The 15,663-nt window shown below is 42.3% G+C and overlaps 2 protein-coding genes across 3 annotated transcripts in view; one reads left to right on the top strand and one right to left on the bottom strand.

Annotated features, from left to right (window-relative positions):
* Positions 1 to 3,479, bottom strand: part of myo9aa (myosin IXAa) — a 97,494-nt gene extending 94,015 nt beyond the window's left edge. For both annotated transcript variants that reach the window (XM_053424845.1, XM_053424854.1), the window contains exon 1: positions 3,173 to 3,479. The gene's annotated coding sequence lies outside the window, so the exon portion shown is untranslated. The remainder of the gene's footprint in view (positions 1 to 3,172) is intronic.
* A 1,327-nt stretch (positions 3,480 to 4,806) lies between these two features.
* On the top strand, positions 4,807 to 7,698 carry senp8 (SUMO peptidase family member, NEDD8 specific). The gene is made up of 2 exons (XM_053419515.1): positions 4,807 to 4,899; positions 6,361 to 7,698. The coding sequence occupies exon 2, from the start codon at positions 6,378 to 6,380 to the stop codon at positions 7,041 to 7,043; it is 666 nt and encodes a 221-aa protein (XP_053275490.1). The 5' UTR covers positions 4,807 to 4,899; positions 6,361 to 6,377; the 3' UTR covers positions 7,044 to 7,698.
* Positions 7,699 to 15,663: the final 7,965 nt, after the last annotated feature.

Below are 15,663 nucleotides of genomic sequence, written 5' to 3'. Positions count from 1 at the left end.
TACAATGTTGAAACTAAAGTTGTGAAACAGAGAGAGGTTGTAAAACACTGAGGAATCTTAATAAATCTCATTTCAGGTTTGCATTACAGCCGCCATCTTTACTGGTGACTGATTAACAGCACATTTCATGCCCAAAATTTCCGAGTCAGGTGCTTTGTCTATTTTCCTGAACTTTTCCTGCAGTCCTCTAGTAAAATGTACGGAAAATGTCATTGAGTCCATGTGATGCAGCAAGAAAATGTCTTTTTTGACATTTGACATTGATGAGGTGTCCAACACATGATGGACACGAAACTATAAGAATATAAATATCGCAGGATGAAAGAGGCGTGACTTAAATGTAAAAGACGCCAGCATGTAAACAAAAACTTGTGATTTCTGCAGCAGAACGTTCACGTCATGTCCCGCCTCCTGCAGGCTCCACCCAGGCTCCGCCCCTCGCCTGAATGCTACAGACATCTTCCTGTTGTTGTGAACGCGTCTGACCCCAAAAGTCTCCAGCCCCGTTCTTCACAAGTGGAAGACGAACTCTGGAAAATGTCCGGGCCCAATTTTTCCAGACATTCTTCCGGAGTTCATGTTTAAAAACAGCTTTAGAGTGGAAAATTTGCCTTTAAAGAATTTGTTTGTGACCTCATGACATGTGCACCTTCATCAAAATGTGTCAGGTAAAATATTTCTTCTTATCCAAATCCTGGAAAAACCTTTAAATAACCACATCTGTACGAAGTAGCTCCTGCAACGACTCAAACTGAAGCTTTCAGGTGGTGTCGGTGAGATTCTCCCAAAACAGACGGTGAGGGGTACTGAGGCCGGGGTATTTTTTTTTTTGTCTTCTTCTTCTCAGAAATAGCAGACAGGGGGCCTGTGGGGTGTCAGATGTCGACGGGGACCAGTTGCCGGAGTCTCGGCCTCGGCCGCCTCTCATGCTACAGCAGCTGTGTCTTCTCAGACCTCACATTCCTGCAGGACAGGCCCACTTTACTCTCATCACCTGCACCGATCTGAGCACAGCACCAGCTCTCAGGAGGAACTCACTCATAGGAACCGGATGTGAATCTATGAAATAATGGTTTCTACTAAATCTGAAGACAAGAACAAGTCAGTCAAGATACATCTCTAAGGCCATTTGATATATTTTTAGTATGTGTTGTACAGCAGATACTATACTTGGACCATAGATAAGATAAAGTCAATCTTATCTTATCTCAAAAGTTGCCACATCATGTGATATGAAGACGTTCAGCTCCAACAACAACAGAAATCCTGTTCTACATCTAATAAAATACATATTTCACTGTCAGATCAATAAAGTGAGATGATCGGGGGTTTTGGATACACTTACGATATATGGACAAAAGTATTGGGACACAACTCTTCATCATGGGATTCAGGTGTTTCTTTCAGTCCCATTGGACATCCCATTAGTTCCAGTGAAGGGAAATCTCAAGCTTACCAGGACATTTTGGACAAGTCTACAGTTTGGGGACGGACCTCCTCTGTTCATGCATGACTCTGCCCACCCACAGGTCCCTCAAGGCAGGGTTGGGTGAGTTTGGTGTGGAACAACTTGACCACGAGCCCTGACCTCAACCCCATCCAACAGCTTTGGGATGAACTAGAACGGAGCGTGCCCAACATCATGGTCGGACCTCACAAAGGCTCTACTGGATGAAATGGTGAAAACTCCCCCCCCCCCCCCCCACACACACACACTCTGAAATCTTGTAGAAAGCCTTCCCAGAAGAGTGGAAGCTGTCACAGCTGCAATGTGGGGACCGGCTCCATCATCAATAGAAGTGTTTTTTAAAATCCAGCACAGGATCTGTAGGACACAAGGTCTAACCTCTGACCCGGGACCTAGGACATAGTTGGATTCTGGCCATACTAAATGTTTTTAGGCTGAAAGGTTTTGTTAGGTAGATTGGGTCATCCACTAAACAGAGGGTTGGTTGTTTGATCCCTCACTCCTCCAGTATGCATGCCTAACTTCGGCAAGCTACTGCACCCCTTGCAGTGTGTGATAGACAAAGCGCTGTATGAAAGGGTGACCGTGACTCGATAAGACTGGAAACACACTTTATAACTTCAGTCTATTTACCATCTCTTTACTGAAAACTGCTCCTTTAAAAAATAAAGATAATCAGCCAGTAAGACAAGCAGGGACGATAAGGCCTCTCTTGAGCAACACACACACAATCTATAGGCCTCTAAAGAAAAAGCGGAACCACCACATCAGATAAAAAAATCCATAAACCTAGACACGACACAGAAGAAGCAGGACGTCTAAGTGTTGTAAAACGTTGTGTCTCAGTTCGCTGACTGAGTCGTGCATATACGCCCCGTGATTCAGCAGCTTCTTCACCCCATTAGACCTCCCTGTTCAATTACAGCTGCTCTGCAGTCTGCACTGCTCCCACTGCATCACAGGCACTGGAGTCTGACCTCTGCTAAATTATAGATGGAATGATTTATCCCACTTTGCCGGAGCCACGCACTCAGACAAGCACATCCCTCCCTCCTGTAAGAGAAATAACTGCATCATCCTACACACACGTGCACCGGTGCTGTGTTGTCTGATAATCTTGTTTGTTTCCTTTCATGCATAACCGCAGCATTTAAGATGAAAGGAAATCTCTCTGGGAAATCTGACTAAGTGACATCATTCAATTAGGATTTCAGCTGCAAAGAGAATCGTGCAAAAGAATGTCTGAAAATATTATAAAATCAATACCTAAATCTATTCAAGTAAAGAGCAGAATCACACAGGACTTTTTTTGCTACACAGCTGGGGTTCTTCATTTCATCAGGACAGCTTCAGATGACATGTCACTGAGCAGTAAACTTTACAAACACACACACACAGACACACACACACACACACACACACACACACACACACAGACAGACAGACAGACACACACTCTAGCAGTCCTTCAGCAGAAGCAGCAGCTGAGCCCGTACACACCTTAAAAGCGTGGCGACAGTTCACAGTGTTGCAAACGAGCAGGAGATTAAAGGAACAGGTTTGTTGCAGAGACTGAAGTGATTCGTGGTCCCAGCAGCTGAACCCGGAGCCACATCCCGCACACTCCCTCTCTCTCTCTCTCTCCCTCCCTCTGCGGGACAGCCCCGCACCGGGCTGCAGACACTCCACATCACACGCTCTTACCTCCAGGCTGTGTCCGCTGAAGTCAGCCCAAAGTGGGGCTCAAGTTTCCCCTCCCTCGGTGTGTGGATGCGTTGCAGATCCTGAAGCTGCTCGGACTCGGTTTAATTCCCACTCACTGTGTTTCCTCCGGTTCTCTGCTCTCTCTCCTCGGGACGATCATTCGAGGCTCAGCTCGGGGACTCGAGCATTTCTGTGGAAATACATCCGTGTGCGTGTGTCTGTCTGTGCGTGTGTCTGTCTGTGTGTGTGAGCTCTCGGTCCCTGAAAACTCTTTGCTTCGTTAATCAGTGCGGCCACGCTCAGGCGCGCTGCCGTGCGCGTTCACGCTGGCTCCTGGGAGGGGAGACGATCGACAGAGGGAGGAGCTAAGGGAGAGGAAGCGCACACACACACACACAAACACACACCATGCGCACACACACAGTGACGACACGCACACGCACACACACACACACACACACACACAGGGACGACACGCACACACACAAACATATCCACACACTTATAATTATACACATCACAGCTTTGATTCAGTCATATGACTGAATCAGAATTTAATTCAATCAGTTCATTCAACAACACTGAATATAAGCGTATAGCCTGTTATGACTTCATTAGATATGTCATCACCTATTTGCTTCATTTGTGTGGTTCTTCCCATTCAAATTAAAAACAGTTAAGTTATCATTAATCAATAGAAGCTGGATAAAAGGACAAAAATAGAAAAAATATATAAAAATGATAACAAAAAAAACATTGTATTAAAATTGGTGGTATGAGTTGACTTAAAATATCAAAATAGATTCAAACCCCAAACACAAGAAAATCACATCTGTAAAAACTATATTTTTTGTAATTTAAAAGAAGATAAGGTTTGTTTGGAGACCTCCAGTATCCAACACTTTAAGACAATACCATTTTTAGATTAGATTATATTCAACTTTATTGTCATTGCACAGTACAAGTACATATACAACGAAATGCAGTTTAGCATCTAACCAGAAGTGCAAAAAAAGGCAGTTAAAGTGCAGAGTATTGTGCATAGTGGAATGTGAAAATAAAATGTTAAATGTTAAATTGCTCTGGCTTCTTGTTTGTAATGGTTTGCTGCCTTTTTCATTAATTGTTTTGTGTTTGTAGGAAACAGCAAATAATCAACAGATAAATCAATAATGAAATTGAGCATCAGTTGCAGTCTCAGTTCTTACTACAGGATCTGGATACTTCCTCTATCACTGACAAAATAACTGTTCAATACTTCTTTGTTATCACTGCAAACACATGGAAGCAAAACTTAATGTGTTTCATTATAAACTTCTCTCAGCTCTTAACATCATGAACAATACAGTGGAGTTGTTGTACATTATGGAAGAATGTGGTTTAGAAAACAAGCTCCAGCCATTTAAATGTTAACTTTATAAAGATTCATTTATTTATTTCTTGTTGTATCTCACGCTATTTTATTTTCATGTCTGCTTTGTCTCTTACTCATCATTTTGAAAACATTAAAAAAATTGTACAATAAAGAAAGTTGTAATGAACCAGACTTTCATGAAAGCACCACAATTGTACCCGGATGAAAGCAGCCAATCACAACCGAGCATGCCTCCTCCACACTGTCGTGAAATGTTTACTTTCCTTCGCTGCGGCAGTTTACGGCAGTCGTTGCAATGAGGGGCAGGAGCTGAGTTTTCACGACACTTTCCCCCTGAATGTGTCTGTTCCAGGTACGAACAGTGGATTTCACGCGCGTGTTTTAATGGAACAGTTAGAGTTCTTTACTCTGGAGGTGGAAACAGCGAAGTTCTGTCTCTTCCTGTGAAGCTGAGGGCGGAAGAGCCTGTTAGCATGCTAATGCTAACTGCTGCAAAACGCATTGCAGTGATGTGACTCACCTCCGGGTTTCGTCAGCTCTTCTGTAGATATTATAAAGTAACACCGCTTCTAAATACTTTAAATACTTTGGAGTAACGAACACTAGAGCATTTAAATACTATGAAATACTTCATAGTAACGTTTCAAACTGAGGAAACTACCTGATATTTCTGTGTTAGATTAAAATGTTATTTAACAGTGATTATTAACATTATGATTAATCTGCTGGTTATTATCTTGTTCAATGTTGTAATTTCTGCAGAATTTAAAAAAAGATATACACAGAGTCCATAGTGACACTTTAACAAAGCCTGTTATGAATGAGCAGGTGTTCAAAGAGTTTATGCAGTGATTTTTTTATCATAGGAAATTAATTAAAGTCGTAGTTAATGATCAAAATCATTTTAATTAAAAAGCAACAAATCTGCACATTTGGAAAAGCTGTAACCAGGAAATGTTTTTCTTTTATATGTGTTGTCACTTCATAAATTAAAAATATATTAACTGATTTAACATCGAATAATTTTAGCACCAATCTTATATTCAATTGGTCGTACTTTAATGTTTAGTAGATCTACAACAGTGCGTTGTGTTTCAGAAGTTCAGTCGATGTAAAAGCTTCAATGGTTCTGATATTAAAGCTGTTGGATTAAAAATACAGTTTCCCTCTGAACCGTGGTGGAGAATAGACATTACAGTACATTACATAAAATTACATTACATTACATTTCATTTAGCTGAGGCTTTTATCCAAAGGGATTCACAATAAGTGCATTCAACCCCGAGGGTACAAACCCAGAACAACAAGTACGATTTCTTCAAAAATAAAGCAAGACATAATGAAGCATGGAAAGAAAAGATGTGTCAAATCTGTTTGCGGCTGTGGCTGAGGTGGTCGTCCTCCAACCTGAAGGTCGGCGGTTCGATCCCCAGTCTGACCCATCTGCATGCCGAAGTGTCTTTGGGCAAGATGCTGAACCCCGCATGGCCCCCCCAGAGAATAACAAAGTGCTGCGAATAGATGCACTGTATGAATGTGTGTGTGAATGGGTGAATGTAAAACTGACTGTAAAGTGCTTTGAGTGGTCATCAAGACAAAATAAATACAAAACCATTTACCATAATGGTAGAAATCGATTTTAGTTCCTACACCTTGATTTGATTTACAATCTCACGAGACAGTAAATAATACAGTTAAAAACATAAAATAACAAATATACAGTTTGTTTGTTAAATTTTTTTTTAAATAAGCTGCTGATAGAGCTTGTGATGGCTGACCCGGCAGCACTGAACTCTTCCTCTGTGTGTTTCAGACTCTGCCTGTGGGAGGATGGACCCTGTGGTGCTGAGCTACCAGGACAGCCTGTTGAGGCGCTCCGACCTGTCTCTACTGGAGGGACCTTACTGGCTCAATGACCAAGTCATCGGTTTTGCCTTTGAGTACTTGGCTGCCGAGCGCTTCAGAGCCCTGGGGGAGACCATCATCTTCATCAGCCCCGAGGTCACCCAGTTCATCAAGTGTGCTTCCTGCCCCGATGAGCTGGCCATGTTTCTGGAGCCGCTGGATCTCGCTTCCCGGCGCTGGGTCTTCCTCGCCGTGAACGACAACTCCAACCAGACCGCGGGAGGATCCCACTGGAGCCTTCTGGTCTACCACCACACCTCCAACCACTTTGCCCACTATGACTCTCAAAACGGCGGCAATTCAGAGCACGCACGGCGCATCGCCAGCAAGCTGGAGCCCTTCTTAGGGGCCGGGAGGAAAGCGCTGTTTGCGGAGGAGCCCTGCCCGTCGCAGAAGAACAGCTATGACTGTGGCATGTACGTGATCTGTATCGCAGAGGCCTTGTGTGAGGAGGCGAGGGAGGAGGGGTCGCCACGCCTTCCCGTGCAAGTCATCACCCCAGCCTACATCACCCAGAAGAGGGCCGACTGGTGCAGACTGATCCAGGACCTGGCTCAGAACGACCTCTGCTGCTCGCTGTCTCTTCCTTAGCACGTCTCCCCCCTCAGAATATGCAGATCAGCTGTCAGCCGCCACATATCTACTGCTGGAGCCTCTGAATCCTTGAACACAGCATTTAACTACATATGAAGTATATTTCTATTACACTGCATCATACCCCCTAACTATGATGGACTTAAAAAAAGAATGCAGTACTACAAATCTTTAATGATTCACTGAACAATTGGTACCATGTTAATCCTGTGTATATGCACAGCAGCAGATAGTATGTAAAGAACACCAGCATGCCTGTAAAAGGAAATCCCACCTTACATATTTATTGAGGATGGAGAATATTTCATGTGGACGAGGAGGCGGTGCTGACTTTCTTTCTTTCATCAGTGTTGAGCGGATGTAGAACTGTTTACACCGATTATTGCTCAGGGTCATTTTAAATGAACTAGAATTGACGAGAAGAATGTGAATCTTAACTTTGGCTCCTCTATGTCCCATCTGTTCTGGTCACATTCATTTCTGTTTATTTTTAATTTTATTTCTTTAGCAGGCCGTAAACGTCTGTAACTTGAGACTTTACAGTTTTGAAACCATTCAAAAGAAAACGTCTGCATGAGGATGAGATGTGCACTGAGTCCTGTGAGAGCTGGAATGTACGTTATGTTCTGAGATAAAGAAACTATCAAACTCATCGGCTGTAAAACTACAAAAGTGTGAATTTGTTTCAAGTTTTTCTTTTTAAAAGGTTTAAATCGCTGCTTTATTGAGCTCAAGATGTATTAATAAATACGTTTTCAACATGCTTACAATAATTTACATCAGAATTCAAATACACATAAACCCCTTATTTGAAATTAACAAGTTTGTGTGAGCTGTTGTGTATAAGTGTTGGTTAAGTGTTACCTCTTGATTAATGGGTATTATGAAAATGTGTTACCAAACCGATACAGTTCAGTCCTCAGCCCTGCTTTGCAACAGCTTATCACTCAAACATCTTATTGTTGTGGTTTGAATGAAAGGAACATTAATTCTTTCACAAGAATGAGAGGACATGATGGATTACAGCAAAAGTAAAGCTGCAACACAACGGAGGCAAAGTGTGAACCACAGCAGTTTAGATTTTTTTTTATATTTGAAACAAAAGACTTTCGCTCAACAAGTGTTAAAAACATTTATTTTATTTTTAGAAACGCATCAGAAATATCCACCGATGCTATTTTCATAAGCGTCCACCGTTAAAATGAAGGAAACCACACGTCCATTATTGTGTTTTCAAATACAAACGCACAAAGGAAACTGGTTTTTATTTACATCTTTATTGTTCAGAATCCGACTGTGGCCTCTGACGTGTTTATGAGTTACTTTATCAGCTGGAAATAATGAGAACGTGTATGAATAACAAACTGTTGTCCTGTTTCCATAAAAAGAATAAGGTGAAAAGCCAAGATTAATCCCAATTTAGACAAATCATTTCCTTCTGATATCTAGCTGGTGCTTTCAAATCTGATGTGTCATTTAAAAAGACATTGTTTGAAAAACCTGACTATGTTATAATTGCCACATTAACCAACCGCACACTGAGTGTAATCAGCAGCACTCATCACTTAGTGGGTGATGGAAAGAGAACCTCCTGATCTGGCTCCAGGCCCAGCCCTGCTCTTAAATTTCACTCTGCTTGGACAGTTTCCACCTCCGCTCTCCTTCCTCGGGCATCCTGCGCTCATCCACATCCCACAGGCATACTTCAGCCTGAGTAACCAGTCGGACGAGCCTTCAGGGTTTAGTGTCGTCCTCGTAAAATGCCACAAAGCCGGAGCAGTCGGCGCCCGGGCTGCGCAGCGCGTTACTGAGACAAAGCACCCAGGGACAGGGAACATTCATTTAGACAAATCTGCTTCTAAATGGCCAATTTACCAAGTTTACTTCATTGGGGGTTTAGTGAGCGTGACTTCCTGTCAGGGACTCTAAACTGCACCATGGTTTAATTTGTACATCTCCACCAGATGCTCTGGATGGATCAACAGTCGGGACACATCTTGATAAAACTGCATTTTCTTACTGTGCACCCAGGACTCACAAACTTTAATTGGAAATGTCGCCTTCACGTCAGGCTCTCATGTGTTTGCTCATGACTCACCTTGTTTTGATTTTTGACAGTAAATGATTTATGAGGTATAATTCAACAGCAACAACCACCAGTATGACCATTATTACTGTTATTCAGGGGTGTTGCAAAGCAGGCAATTGCTGAGAAGGAGACAGTAACAATACCGTGGTCAGAATCACTCTGTGGTGGGGGTGGAAGTTCGATGTAGGGCCCCCCAAGGTCCCTTTGGCGTGGGGCCCTCAAATTCCCTTGATCCACTCCTGCTACTAAGACTACAACCACTACTATCTATGACATTTTGTCCAAAGTTCTCCTGTCACAAGAAAATGTGTTGGTTAAATTAAAAGTATTTTCACTGAGTCATATTGTAATGTTCTGAAAAACCTGAACTGAGTTGGATCAAACTAAATCGGACTCAATCCTCTCGCTGCTCTTTGCTCTCTTGGCGAATGATGCACATTTCTCTGTGGCAGAAAACAAAGCTTCTCAGTGTCTGTGGTTTTATTTCGCTGCAAACAAACAATGGGGTTAGTTTCTAATCTCTGTGATAATCTGGAAACGGGTCATTCTTCTCCTGCTGGACTCAGCTGAGTCTCTCCTCTCACTGTGCACGTACATGCACAGATCTGCTGTGAGATGAAGGCTGAAGACTTTCCAAGGCTTTAGAAGCTTTTAGTTGGAAGCGGTTGTGAAAGAGTGTTGGATGGAAAATGAGGTTCCATAAACTAGATTGAGAGAAAATATATTGTAAATGATTTTGTAGTGCGTGCACAAACAAAAACTTTAAAGGATTTATAGTGTAATTTATTGCATGAATAAGCTACTAATAAAATACTGATGGTTTCAAATCATAGTTAAATGCAGAGTGGATGAAAACATGAAGATGTGAACAAGGGAGTAAAGACATCACATTTCAGAGGAAAGGAACATTTAGCCAGTGATTCTCATCCTGGGGGTCCCGCCCCCTCAGGGGTCACATGATCATTTCTGGAGGTGCAATATTTTCAAAATAAAATCTGCGTGAACCAGCCTGATCATACATGTGGGTCATGAACCAAAAAGGTTGAGAACCACTGCATTACACAACATATTTTTGTAATTTACATAATTCCTTCCACCACTTAAGTTAGAAAAGAGAAAAGAAGTTATTAAAGAAGTGATGGACATCGAATTGAACATTGCACGTTGACGAAAGATATAATAACTTAATTGCCTTGTGGATGAGTCAGATATCTTTTATTAGCAGGTTATAGACACGTGACAAGTTAAATTTGCATAAATTAGTAAATGCTATATTGTATATGCACAGTCAGCAGCTCTCAAACCAAATGAAAGACCATTGAAAGGAGAATATAACCAGGAAGTCTCTTTGTTGTCCAGACCCCAGACGTGCAGACACATATTTATACTTTCATTTAATTTCACAAACAAACACAGGCCTCGGTTAGTTCACCCGCTTCACCACTGCTCTTCATCACTGCTCTTCATCACTGCTCTTCATCACTGCTGTGTGTCGTTGATTTCAGGAGCAGCAGCCAAGGTTTCTCTGAGGATCTCCACATGTTTCATATTAACTCGTCAGATTGAACCTCAGGCCTGAAGTACACACACAGACACACACACACACACACACACACACACACACACACACACACACACACACACACACACACTCACACACACATACACACACACACACACACACACACACACACAGACCGTGCAATTCCACAGAGTGCGCTCAGAACTGTCTCTGGCCCCTGAAGTGTTGAGAGGGCTCCTGCTCATTACATCAGGTCCTGTCACAACACATCTGCAACCAACTGCCACAACATGGAGCCATTTAAGCTTCATCTACAGAGAGCGTGCACGAGAGACGAGCAGCGTCTCCGTGAGAGGGACACAGAGGACATCCTGTACGGCTCAGTGTCCAGGTGTCCATTGCACGTCCATCACGCCTCCGCTGCTCAGGAGGCGTATATGTAGGTCAGGTTCAAATCACGAGGTCACATCAGAACTGAAGGGAGAGGGAGAGAATCAGATGCACCAGTGCCTGAGCAGCCTGGTTCCTCTGAGATGAGGCCCAGTTCACAAACTGTACCAGTGAAATGCAGAAGTTCCAGCCCAGCTTGTTAATCTCAGCTGCTCGGATCAGGAGGTGAACCAGAGCTGTTATGTGGGTCGGGTATTAAAAGAAAACTCTAACGTTCACGTTCTGTTCCTGTGAAAAACTGTTTTGAATCCAACAAAGACGTCAGAGAGTCAGAATCTCCATCTTCAATATGTGAAGCATTTGACTCATCCTACAATCTGATGTGAAACAGGAGGACCAGACCTTTTAAAAAACACATTTGGGGAAATCTGAAAATGCTAAATGACATTGATGATAATAATACAGCAAGGAAGATAATGAGAAACCCCCGGAGACTTGGTGCAGCTGTACACAACAGCAACAACTAAAAACAACAAGAAAACACCACATTGTGGTTTTTATAGTGTTTTGTGATTGTCACTTCAGGGCCACCGTACATATGTGTTTTCTACAGATTCACATAATCCTCGTCCAGACATGAACTCCGGAAAATGTCGAGAACATTTCTGCAAATTTCCAATCCAGCTGCTGTGTTCTCACATTAGCTCACTTGGACATTTTACTTGGCAGGAGAAGTTCCAGTAAAATGTAAAAGGAGCAGAGTTCACTGCACGTCTGGGAGCAGCTTTATTTATTGTATTAATCAGAAGAATTTCACATATGTATGTTTGAACTGTTTTTGTCATGTTATTTTCAACCATTTTATTAAACCACAGACTCTGCTTTCTATTTATAAGTAATGTTTGACTTTTATAAACATCTATTGTCGACCAGCATCATCTCCTCTGAGCTGGTCTGTAAGTTTAATAATAACTTATTCCAACAAACCAAACAAGGCCTATTTTGATGTTTATATGAGCAGGAAACAACAAACTAAGCTCTGTTTCAAGACGTTTGTGCAGCCTGCACAGGAACATATAATATTAAGATATAATAAAGATGCAGGATGTTGTGTTATCTCCAGGCAGAGCAGGTAGAGCTGTTGTTTTCTGGTTTGAGATAATTGAGCAAGCGGCTGCAGTTAAAATTCAGTTTACTGCACAGAGAGAAGAAGGATGTCGAGGTTCTCATCAAACGATCTGAAAGAAAGAGCAAGAACATCTTTATAATAATAATAAACTATATTTATATATTTCTTATTTTCCCCATGTGTATCTTCTCTAAACAAATGGCTTGTGTCACTCGGTGCACTCTCGTAAGCAAAGCCACTGATTCTGTGGAAAGTGTCACACACACACACACACACACACACACACACACACACACACACACACACACACAGACACACACACCACACACATACACACACACACACACACACACACACACACACACACCCTGAGTTACGAGGGACCGCAGATCTTTCAGCAGCAGACTTGCACGGGTTGAATTAGTTATTGCTGGAAGGAAAAGCAAAGAGCTGATGAAGTGCAGATGCTGATCGGAGGAGGAAGAGAGGAAAGGATGAGAGTGAAGAAGAGAGTGAAAAAGTTCCAGTAAATCAAATCACATGGTGATGTTCATGTCAACCAAACCATGAAGATCCAAACGGCTGCTTCTCGAAGTCGAAACATGGACGGCATCATTTGACTTTCCCAAAAAATTCCCAACAAGAGAGAAAGCCATTAAAAACACAGAACCCCCCCCTATACCCTGTCACTAACTGTCTGTCTCATACGAGTTATTTTCCCCTGAAATGTTGTGATATATTGTTTTTGTGTGTTTGCAGAGTTCCTCTTGCCTCCCACCACAGCTCTCCACAGCTCTCTGGAGAATGGGTGTGAGCCTGTTGCTCTCGGCCGCTGGTGGGCAAACAGATGTATAAATAACGTGGAGCGATATCCAGCTTGTTTGTGAACTCTGGGGCGTGTCTGTGTGGTCGCAGCCAACTTCCGCTAATGAAAACACGGGTTCACATGTGGCTGCGGCGCTTTGAGGTCGTCTGGCAGGAGACCAGTTCAATCAGAGCTTCAGGAAACTACGTTTTTTACAATCAAACTCGGTGAGAACGACGTCTTTTGTTGGCTGGTTTTCCACGGAAATAAGAAAATGTACCTCAGTTTTTGGGGTTTTACAGCGTGAGCTTTGATTTAGTTTAATCTCCAACAGACCTGGAGATACACCAGCTCATAAACCAAACACAGGGGCGGCCATTTTCCTCAGGGTGTGAAGCTCCCATGCTGCTATAAACAGAATACTGTTACACTGCCTGGATCAGTGTTTATAAATCATATGAACACAGGGAATCTCACATTTCATTTAACAGGTTCCTGACTGATCAGCAACTGAGAAGATAAAGACAAGTTGAAATCTGAAGGAAACATGGGATCGTGTCTCCTCTAATAAATAAAAAATACATTCTTAAACCTTTCCAGGTGAATTTAAAGCTTAACGTCGACACTTCTAACAAGCTGTTTTCCCTAATTCATCTTTCTCTTCTTAAACATGAACTGAAACGAAGCAAATTGAATTTCCCACGTGGAGAATGTTTCCATGAGATGTATGATTTTCATAATGAGCCTGTGTATTCTCTCTGGTCATTTGGTTCCAACCCCCTCTTGGATACAGGAACACACACAGAACCCCTCACTTCATAAACGGATTAACAGCAGCACACAACACACACGGAGCAGACGTGGACACATTAAAATGCACCGTCTGAGGTCATGTGTTCTCTGAGGACCTCTGGAGTGTGTGATGTTGTTTCACTGTGAGCAACACCGACCATTACTGTGAGGTTACAGCATTCTGCCTCGCACCGGGGGGGTCAGAGGTCGCCCGCAGAGCATTCCAGGACAGACAATACGGCTCCCTGGAGGTATGGAGGAGGCTGGAGCTTGTCTGGCCATCTGCTTCGACCTGCACCCCCCCCATTACTCCCTACACTCACACACACACACACACGCACACACACACACACACAGAGAGTTACAGTAGTTGCCCTTTGTGTTGCTCGAGGGTGCAATGAGCCACTAATTATAATGAACTGGTTTCTAAAGCACTTTTACTACTCACCAGGCAAAAGGGAGAATCATCAGTGGAGGAGGAAATATCCCGATCATTTACTCAAGTAAAGAAATACACCATTACTACTTAAACTCCCGCCTTTAAAACTAAAAGTATTGAAGTATTGCCAGAAGAATGTACTCGTAGTATTGTTGTACATCATGCAGCACAATGAATACTGTCAGTTATGTAGCTTTGCATTAAAATACTGGATAGTCATCACTGATGCATTGTGGTAAATTGAGTCTACACCTATTTTCAGCAATATTAAATATATATACCTGTCCGGTCTCATCCATAACAATGCATCATATTTTAAAAGCTGAGCAGATCTTTTACATGTGAAATATTGATTTGCTTATATCTGTTAAATAAATGCAGTGCACTACAATATTTCCCTAAAGCTCATTTGAACATTTCTATCGATTGATTGCGTTCTGGGTTCGTCAGCAGGTTCTCGTAGCATCGATCACATGTTCGATACCTCTTGACCTCTTTCTTGGACACGATCGCTTGACCCTCTGAACCAGGCGTTGTCCTCTTTGGCCCCGCCCCCTTATCACTGCAGGAAGTAAGCCATCTCTCGGTTCTCAGGGTTTCCAGGTGCTGCTGCCTCTGAAGAGGCAAACAGGCTTTTTATGGTTTTAGCCCAAATATTGTGAGCAGGAAATATGAAGGATATTTATGGTTATTTATTACGTTTCATAGGAGAATTTCAGTGCTGCACAAAATAATGACTGTTTAACTCAGTCAATTTAACTCAGGCTGGTAATTTGTTGGTGGGAACAGTGGTTTTGATAAAAATGTGGAGCTCTGTGCTGTTTGTTCACTAGATGTCAGTGTAGCTTCTTTTAGAACGGATCAGTGCTACACAGCAAATTCAACACTTCAGGTAATATGTGTATATATATATATATAAATACTGCAAACTTCTGATTACCTGTTTGTTTGTTTGTTTGTTTGTTAGCAGCATAACGCAAAGATTAATGCAGATTAACGGAACTTGATGGAAGGATGTAATATGGTCAGGAGGAAAGAACCCATGTTAAATAGTAAATAATGAGGAAACTATATCAAGGAGTACCTCAGTATTTTTGTTCATTGCCCAAGTGTTTCTATATCTAATGCATGATTGAACTGATTCTGTTTCCCATCTGATAAAGTCAGAAATATAATCATATTCCTGTTTTCATTATAGATTGAATCAAGGTTGGATCTGGAGCTTCTGAGCGATTGACATTTTAGAGAACGTCTTTATTTCGAACCCACAAAAAGCCGTGTCAGGTTTTTAAATTTAAACTGGGACATCTGGAGGAGAACCAGCAGGACTGGTGCACAGCCAACACTCCACATGTTGGTTGTTGAGCTGTTGTGTGCGTCGGCCAACGTTTGTGTTCCAGTTTTACTATTCAGCATTTAGTCCTGCAGGTCTCAGACTCACTGAGCAGTTT

The sequence above is a fragment of the Pleuronectes platessa genome, chromosome 1 (assembly GCF_947347685.1).
Source record: "Pleuronectes platessa chromosome 1, fPlePla1.1, whole genome shotgun sequence".
Classification (NCBI taxonomy): Eukaryota; Metazoa; Chordata; class Actinopteri; order Pleuronectiformes; family Pleuronectidae; genus Pleuronectes; species Pleuronectes platessa.
The sequence above is the reverse complement of the archived record's forward strand: the minus strand, read 5'-3'. Positions and strand labels throughout refer to the sequence as shown.